This window comes from Bufo gargarizans, chromosome 8 (genome assembly GCF_014858855.1).
Source record: "Bufo gargarizans isolate SCDJY-AF-19 chromosome 8, ASM1485885v1, whole genome shotgun sequence".
NCBI lineage: Eukaryota > Metazoa > Chordata > Amphibia > Anura > Bufonidae > Bufo > Bufo gargarizans.
Window position 1 is genome coordinate 200989354 of NC_058087.1, and position 10127 is coordinate 200999480.

At 47.1% G+C, this 10127-nt stretch overlaps 1 protein-coding gene across 1 annotated transcript in view; it reads left to right on the top strand.

Moving 5' to 3' along the window:
- The window catches only part of LOC122945579 (transmembrane protease serine 9-like), a 44257-nt gene extending 36301 nt beyond the window's left edge, over window positions 1-7956 (top strand). Inside the window, exon 11 of the mRNA XM_044304646.1 lies at window positions 7782-7956. Coding sequence (XP_044160581.1) covers window positions 7782-7956 — 175 coding nt within the window. The remainder of the gene's footprint in view (window positions 1-7781) is intronic.
- The last annotated feature ends 2171 nt before the right edge of the window (window positions 7957-10127 follow it).

Here is a 10127-nt window from a genome sequence, read left to right on the forward strand (position 1 = left end):
GAGTCTCTGTATTACACCTGTGATATTACAGGAGAGGAGTCTCTGTATTACACCTGTGATATTACAGGAGGGGGGGTCTCTGCATTACACCTGTGATATTACAGGAGGGGGAGTCTCTGTATTACACCTGTGATTACGGGGGGGGGGGGAGTCTCTGTATTACACCTGTGATATTACAGGGGGGGGGGGGAGTCTCTGTATTACACCTGTGATATTACAGGAGGGGGAGTCTCTGTATTACACCTGTGATATTACAGGAGGGGGGAGTCTCTGCATTACACCTGTGATATTACAGGAGGGGGGAGTCTCTGTATTACACCTGTGATATTACAGGGGGGGGGAGTCTCTGTATTGCACCTGTGATATACAGGAGGGGAGTCTCTGTATTACACCTGTGATATTACAGGAGGGGGAGTCTCTGTATTACACCTGTGATATTACAGGAGAGGAGTCTCTGTATTACACCTGTGATATTACAGGAGAGGAGTCTCTGTATTACACCTGTGATATTACAGGAGGGGGGTCTGTATTACCTGTGATATTACAGGAGGGGGAGTCTCTGATTACACCTGTGATATTACAGGGGGGGGGGGGGGGGAGTCTCTGTATTACACCTGTGATATTACAGGGGGGGGGGGTCTGTATTACACCTGTGATTACAGGAGGGGAGTCTCTGTATTACACCTGATATTTACAGGAGGGGGGAGTCTCTGCATTACACCTGTGATATTACAGGAGGGGGGAGTCTCTGTATTACACCTGTGATATTACAGGGGGGGGGGGAGTCTCTGTATTGCACCTGTGATATTACAGGAGGGGAGTCTCTGTATTACACCTGTGATATTACAGGGGGGGGGTCTCTGTATTACACCTGTGATATTACAGGAGGGGGGGTCTCTGTATTAACCTGTGATATTACAGGGGGGGGGTCTCTGTATTACACCTGTGATATTACAGGGGGGGGAGTCTCTGTATTACCTGTGATATACAGGAGGGGGAAGTCTCTGTATACACCTGTGATATTACAGGAGGGGGAGTCTCTGCATTACACCTGTGATATTACAGGAGGGGGAGTCTCTGTATTACACCTGTGATATTACAGGAGGAGGAGTCTCTGTATTACACCTGTGATATTACAGGAGGGGGGAGGTCTCTGTATTACACCTGTGATATTACAGGAGGGGAGAGTCTCTGTATACACCTGTGATATTACAGGAGGGGGAGTCTCTGTATTACACCTGTGATATTACAGGAGGGGGAGTCTCTGTATTACACCGTGATATTACAGGGGGGGCGGAGTCTCTGTATTACACCTGTGATATTACAGGGGGGGGAGTCTCTGTATTACACCTGTGATATTACAGGAGGGAGTCTCTGTATTACACCTGTGATATTACAGGAGGGGGGAGTCTCTGTGTTACACCTGTGATATTACAGGAGGGGGGAGTCTCTGTTACACCTGTGATATTACAGGAGGGGGAGTCTCTGTATTACACCTGTGATATTACAGGGGGGAGGAGTCTCTGTATACACCTGTGATATTACAGGGGGGCCGAGGAGTCTCTGTATTACACCTGTGATATTACCGGAGGGGGGTCTCTGTCTTACACCTGTGATATTACGGGGGGGGGGGGGTCTCTGTATTACACCCTGTGATATTACAGGGGGTGGGGGGGAGTCTCAGTATTACACCTGTGATATTACAGGAGGGGGGGGGGGGTCTCTGCATTACACCTGTGTATTAACGGGGGGGGGGGGAGTTCTGTATTACATCTGTGATATTACAGGGCGGGGGAGTCTCTGTATTACACCTGTGATATTACGGGGGGGGGGGGAGTCTCTGTATTACACCTGTGATATTACAGGAGGGGGGGGTCTCTGCATTACACCTGTGATATTACAGGAGGGGGGGTCTCTGCATTACACCTGTGATATACAGGAGGGGGGGTCTCTGCATTACACCTGTGATATTACGGGGGGGGGGGATCTCTGTATTACACTCGTGATATACGGGGGGGAGTCTCTGTATTACACCTGTGATATTAGGAGGGGGGAGTCTCTGTATTACACCTGTGATATTACAGGAGGGGGAGTCTCTGTGTTACACCTGTATATTACAGGGGGGGGGGAGTCTCTGTATTACACCTGTGCTATTACAGGAGGGGGGAGTCTCTGTGTTACACCTGTGATATTACAGGAGGGGGAGTCTCTGCATTACACCTGTGATATTACGGGGGGGGGGGAGTCTCTGCATTACACCTGTGATATTACAGGAGGGGGAGTCTCTGTGTTACACCTGTAATATTACAGGGGGGGGGGGGAAGTCTCTGTTACACTGTGATATTACAGGAGGGGGGGGGTCTCTGCTGACACCTGTGATATTACACGGGGGGGGGGGGTCTCTGTATTACATCCTGTGATATACGGGGGGGGGGGGGAGTCTCTGTATTACACCTGTGATATTACGGGGGGGGGGGGGGGGAGTCTCTGTATTACACCTGTGATATTACGGGGGGGGGGGGGAAGTCTCTGCATTACACCTGTGATATTACAGGAGGGGAAGTCTCTGTATTACACCTGTGATATTACTGTGATATTACAGGAGGGGAGTCTCTGCATTACACCTGTGATATTACGGGGGGGGGGGGGGGGGGAGTCTCTGCATTACACCTGTGATATTACAGGAGGGGGAGTCTCTGTATTACACCTGTGATATTACAGGAGGGGGGAGTCTCTGTATTACACCTGTGATATTACAGGAGGGGGGGGGTCTCTGCATTACACCTGTGATATTACAGGAGGGGGAAGTCTCTGTATTACACCTGTGATATTACAGGAGGGGGGGGTCTCTGCATTACACCTGTGATATTACAGGAGGGGGGAGGTATTCTGTATTACCACCTGTGATATTACAGGAGGGGGGGGGTCTCTGCATTACACCTGTGATTATTACAGGAGGGGGAGTCTCTGCATTACACCTGTGATATTACAGGAGGGGGAGTCTCTGCATTACACCTGTGATATTACAGGAGGGGGAGTCTCTGTATTACACCTGTGATATACAGGAGGGGGGGTCTCTGCTTACACCGTGATATTACAGGAGGGGGGGGGGTCTCTGCATTACACTGTGATATTACAGGAGGGGGAGTCTCTGTATAACACCTGTGATATTACAGGAGGGGGGGGGGTCTCTGCATTACACCTGTGGATATTACAGGAGGGGGAGTCTCTGTATTACACCTGTGATATTACAGGAGGGGGAGTCTCTGCATTACACCTGTGATATTACAGGAGGGGGGGGTCTCTGCATTACACCTGTGATATTACAGGAGGGGGAGTCTCTGTATAACACCTGTGATATTACAGGAGGGGGGGGGGGTCTCTGCATTACACCTGTGATATTACAGGAGGGGGAGTCTCTGTAGTACACCATGTGATATTACAGGAGGGGGAGTCTCTGCATAACACCTGTGATATACAGGAGGGGGGGGTCTCTGCATTACACCTGTGATATTACAGGGGGGGGGGTCTCTGCATACACATGTGATATTACAGGAGGAGGGAGTCTCTGTATTACACCTGTGATATATTACGGGGGGGGGGGGTCTCTGCATTACACCTGTGATATTACAGGGGGGGGGGGAGTCTCTGTATTACACCTGTGATATTACAGGAGGGGGAGTCTCTGTATTACACCTGGTGATATTACAGGAGGGGGAGTCTCTGTATTACACCTGTGATAATACAGGGGGGGGGGGTCTCTGTATTACACCTGTGATATTACAGGAGGGGGAGTCTCTGTATACACCTGTGATATTACAGGAGGGGGGAGTCTCTGTATTACACCTGTGATATTACAGGGGGGAGTCTCTGTATTACACCCTGTGATATTACAGGAGGGGGGAAGTCTCTGTATTACACCTGTGATATTACAGGAGGGGGGGGTCTCTGCATTACACCTGTGATATTACAGGAGGGGGAGTCTCTGTATTACACCTGTGATATTACAGGAGGGGGGGGTCTCTGCATTACACCTGTGATATACAGGAGGGGGAGTATCTGTATTACACCTGTGATATTACAGGAGGGGGGGGTCTCTGCATTACACCTGTGATATTACAGGAGGGGGAGTCTCTGCATTACACCTGTGATATTACAGGAGGGGGAGTCTCTGTATTACACCTGTGATATTACAGGAGGGGGGTCTCTGCATTACACCTGTGATATTACAGGAGGGGGGGGGTCTCTGCATTACACCTGTGATATTACAGGAGGGGGAGTCTCTGTATAACACCTGTGATATTACAGGAGGGGGGGGGGGTCTCTGCATTACACCTGTGATATTACAGGAGGGGGAGTCTCTGTATTACACCTGTGATATTACAGGAGGGGGAGTCTCTGCATTACACCTGTGATATTACAGGAGGGGGGGGTCTCTGCATTACACCTGTGATATTACAGGAGGGGGAGTCTCTGTATAACACCTGTGATATTACAGGAGGGGGGGGGGGTCTCTGCATTACACCTGTGATATTACAGGAGGGGGAGTCTCTGTATTACACCTGTGATATTACAGGAGGGGGAGTCTCTGCATAACACCTGTGATATTACAGGAGGGGGGGGTCTCTGCATTACACCTGTGATATTACAGGAGGGGGGGGTCTCTGCATTACACCTGTGATATTACAGGAGGAGGGAGTCCTCTGTATTACACCTGTGATATATTACGGGGGGGGGTCTCTGCATTACACCTGTGATATTACAGGGGGGGGGGGAGTCTCTGTATTACACCTGTGATATTACAGGAGGGGGAGTCTCTGTATTACACCTGTGATAATACAGGGGGGGGGTCTCTGTATTACACCTGTGATATTACAGGAGGGGGGAGTCTCTGTATTACACCTGTGATATTACAGGAGGGGGGAGTCTCTGTATTACACCTGTGATATTACAGGGGGGAGTCTCTGTATTACACCTGTGATATTACAGGAGGGGGGAGTCTCTGTATTACACCTGTGATATTACAGAAGGGGGGAGTCTCTGTATTACACCTGTGATATTACAGAAGGGGGGAGTCTCTGTATTACACCTGTGATATTACAGGAGGGGGGAGTCTCTGTATTACACCTGTGATAATACAGGAGGGGGGGAAGTCTCTGTATTACACCTGTGATATTACAGGGGGGGGGGGTCTCTGTATTACACCTGTGATATTACAGGAGGGGGGAGTCTCTGTATTACACCTGTGATATTACAGGGGGGGGGAGTCTCTGTATTACACCTGTGATATTACAGGGGGGGGGGGGAAGTCTCTGTATTACACCTGTGATATTACAGGAGGGGGGGGGAGAGTCTCTGTATTACACCTGTGATATTACAGGGGGGGGAGTCTCTGTATTACACCTGTGATATTACAGGAGGGTGGGTCTCTGCATTACACCTGTGATATTACAGGAGGGGGGGGGGTCTATGCATTACACCTGTGATATTACAGGAGGGGGGAGTCTCTGCATTACACCTGTGATATTACGGGGGGGGGGGGGTCTCTGTATTACACCTGTGATATTACAGGAGGGGGGATTCTCTGTATTACACCTGTGATATTACAGGAGGGGGGGGGGGGAGTCTCTGTATTACACCTGTGATATTACAGGAGGGGGAGTCTCTGTATTACACCTGTGATATTACAGGAGGGTGGGGTCTCTGCATTACACCTGTGATATTACAGGAGGGGGAGTCTCTGTATTACACCTGTGATATTACAGGAGGGGGGGTCTCTGCATTACACCTGTGATATTACAGGGGGGGGAAGTCTCTGTATTACACCTGTGATATTACAGGAGGGGGGGGGTCCTCTGCATTACATCTGTGATATTACAGGAGGGGGGGAGTCTCTGTATTACACCTGTGATATACAGGAGGGGGGTCTCTGCATTACACCTGTGATATTACAGGAGGGGGGGGGGGGAGTCTCTGTATTACACCTGTGATATTACAGGAGGGGGAGTCTCTGTATTACACCTGTGATATTACAGGAGGGGGAGTCTCTGTATTACACCTGTGATATTACAGGGGGGGGGGGGGAGTCTCTGTATTACACCTGTGATATTACAGGAGGGGGAGTCTCTGCATTACACCTGTGATATTACAGGAGGGGGAGTCTCTGTATTACACCTGTGATATTACAGGAGGGGGGAGTCTCTGTATTACACCTGTGATATTACAGGAGGGGGGAGTCTCTGTATTACACCTGTGATATACAGGAGGGGGGAGTCTCTGTATTACACCTGTGATATTACAGGAGGGGGGGAGTCTCTGTTTACACCTGTGATATTACAGGAGGGGGGAGTCTCTGTATTACACCTGTGATATTACGGAGGGGGGAGTCTCTGTATTACACCTGTGATATTACAGGAGGGGGGAGTCTCTGTATTACACCTGTGATATTACAGGAGGGGGAGTCTCTGTATTACACCTGTGATATTACAGGAGGGGAGTCTCTGTATTACACCTGTGATATTACAGGAGGGGGGGGTTCTCTGCATTACACCTGTGATATTACGGGGGGGGGGGGGGAGTCTCTGTATTACACCTGTGATATTACAGGAGGGGGGAGTCTCTGTATTACACCTGTGATATTACAGGAGGGGGGAGTCTCTGTATTACACCTGTGATATTACAGGAGGGGGAGTCTCTGTATTACACCTGTGATATTACAGGAGGGGGAGTCTCTGCATTACACCTGTGATATTACAGGGGGGGGAGTCTCTGTATTACACCTGTGATATTACAGGAGGGGGAGTCTCTGTATTACACCTGTGATATTACAGGAGGAGGGGGGAATCTCTGTATTACACCTGTGATATTACAGGAGGGGGGGTCTCTGCATTACACCTGTGATATTACAGGAGGGGGGGTCTCTGCATTACACCTGCGATATTACAGGAGGGGGAGTCTCTGTATTACACCTGTGATATTACAGGAGGGGGGAGTCTCTGTATTACACCTGTGATATTACAGGAGGGGGGAGTCTCTGTATTACACCTGTGATATTACAGGAGGAGGGGAGTCTCTGTATTACACCTGTGATATTACAGGGGGGGGAGTCTCTGTATTACACCTGTGATATTACAGGAGGTGGGAGTCTCTGTATTACACCTGTGATATTACAGGAGGAGGGGGGAATCTCTGTATTACACCTGTGATATTACAGGAGGGGGGGTCTCTGCATTACACCTGTGATATTACAGGAGGGGGAAGTCTCTGTATTACACCTGTGATATTACAGGATGGGGAGTCTCTGTATTACACCTGTGATATTACAGGGGGGGAAGTCTCTGTATTACACCTGTGATATTACAGGAGGGGGGGGTCTCTGCATTACACCTGTGATATTACAGGAGGGGGAGTCTCTGTATTACACCTGTGATATTACAGGAGGGGGAGTCTCTGTATTACACCTGTGATATTACAGGAGGGGGGGTCTCTGCATTACACCTGTGATATTACAGGAGGGGGGAGTCTCTGTATTACACCTGTGATATTACAGGAGGGGGGGGGGGGTCTCTGCATTACACCTGCGATATTACAGGAGGGGGAAGTCTCTGTATTACACCTGTGATATTACACGGGATCTGTGTTGGAGCCAGGTGAATTGTCAGCTCCCGTGGACATGCAGACGCCATCTTATCTGTAGGGGAGGGGGGGGGGGTGGCTAGGACATCATTTACATGAGGACCTGGGGGCCATTTTGTCTTCTGACCTTCCATTCTCCCTTCCAGTCCCAACCAACCAAATGTCCGAGCTGGGAAGAAGCTGAGACTGGGAACCATGGCCGCCGACTGCTGTGCCACACAGTGCAGTTACCATGGAGACCCTGGGCCAGAAGATCCAGATGACGATCACCAGTATGGCGAAGGAACGCAGGAGCTGGTCACCGCGGTGACGAGGACATGAACAAGCCATAGGGGCTGGTCTCATACAATAATGGGAGTGGCTGTATGGAGTAATAGGAGGGGTTATTCAGAGTAATAAGAGGAGATATATGGAGTAATAGGAGTTATATAGATTAATGGGAGGCGTTATATGGAGTAATAGGAGGGGATATAAGGAGTAAAAGCAAAAGTTATATGCAATAATGGGAGGGGTTATATGGATTAATGGGAGGAGTTATATGGACTAATGGGAGGAGTTATATGGACTAATGGGAGGAGTTATATGGACTAATGGGAGGGGTTATATGGAGAAATGGGAGGAGTTATATGGAGAAATGGGAGGAGTTATATGGAGTAATAGGAGGGATTATCTGGAATAATAGAAGGGGTTTTGTGGAGTGATAGGAGTTATACAGACTAATGGGAGGGGTTATATGGAGTAAAAGGAGGATTTCTATGGAGTAATGGGAGGTGTCATATACAGTAATGGGAGGGGCTATATAAAGTAATAGGAGGAGTTACATACAATAAAGAGGGACGTTTTATGGCGTAATGGTAAGAGTTATGTAGAGTAATGGGAGGAGTTATATGGAGTAATGGGAGGGGTTATATGGAGTAATGGGAGAGGTTATATGGAGTAATGGGAGGAGTTATATGAAATAATGGGAGGGGTTATTTGTATTAATAGGAGGAGTTATGAGTAATGGGAGGGGTTTTCTTTTCTTTGATTTCATTATATGATCAATGTCATGACAGCTTGTATTGTTTACACTTGGCATGTATGCTGGATAACTATCTTGTACCCTATTGCCATCATTGTACTGTCATGTGTGGGCTATGGCCTTGATTTTTCTTTCAATAAAAAGAAATATGGTTAAGAATATAACTACTATAATACTGCCTCCTATGTACAAGAATATAACTACTATAATACTGCCTCCTATGTACAAGAATATAACTACTATAATACTGCTCCTATGTACAAGAATATAACTACTATAATACTGCCTCCTATGTACAAGAATATAACTACTATAATACTGCCTCCTATGTACAAGAATATAACTACTATAATACTGCCTCCTATGTACAAGAATATAACTACTATAATACTGCCTCCTATGTACAAGAATATAACTACTATAATACTGCTCCTATGTACAAGAATATAACTACTATAATACTGCTCTTATGTACAAGAATATAACTACTATAATACTGCTCCTATGTACAAGAATTATCTACTATAATACTGCCTCCTATGTAGAAGAATATAACTACTATATACTGCCTCCATGTACAAGAATATAACTACTATATACTGCTCCTATGTACAGGATATAAACTACTATAATACGCCTCCGATGTACAAGAAGATAACTACTATAAATACTGCCCCTAAGTGACAAGAATAGTAACTGCTATAAAAAAGACTGCCTCCTATGTTACAAGAATATAACTACTATAATACTGCCCTCTATGTACAAGGATATAACTACTATATACTGTCTCCTATGTACAAGAATATACTACATATACTGCTTCGCTATGTACAAGAATATAACTACTATAATACTGCTCCTATGTACAGAATTAACTACTATATACTGCTCCTATGTACAAGAATATAGACTACTACAATACTGCTCCTATGTCCAAAGAATATAACTACTATATGCTACAATGTACAGCTCTAAACTACTATAATACTGCCTCCTATGTACAAGAATATAACTACTATAATACTGCCTCCTATGTACAAGAATATAACTACTATAATACTGCCTCCTATGTACAAGAATATAACTACTATAATACTGCTCCTATGTACAAGAATATAACTACTATAATACTGCTCCTATGTACAAGAATATAACTACTATAATACTGCTCCTATGTACAAGAATATAACTACTAGGGGGCGGAGTCTGACTGCCAACCTGGACAGTCGCATGTAGGAGAGCTCCTCTCACAGTAACCCTGCAACCTGGTTAATTTTGCACTTTAACCCAGCAAAGTATGGGGAAAGTCGGCAGATACATCCCCAGAGACAAATCAGACTCCCCAAAAGCGGACCGAGGGGCTGCAGAAATGGAGCGGTACCTGAATAAGAAGCCGGCCAGCGGCACCAGCGGCGGGGCTAAGATGGCGCCGCCTGCTCCGGATGAATGGTCTGTGGATTCGGAAGGGGCC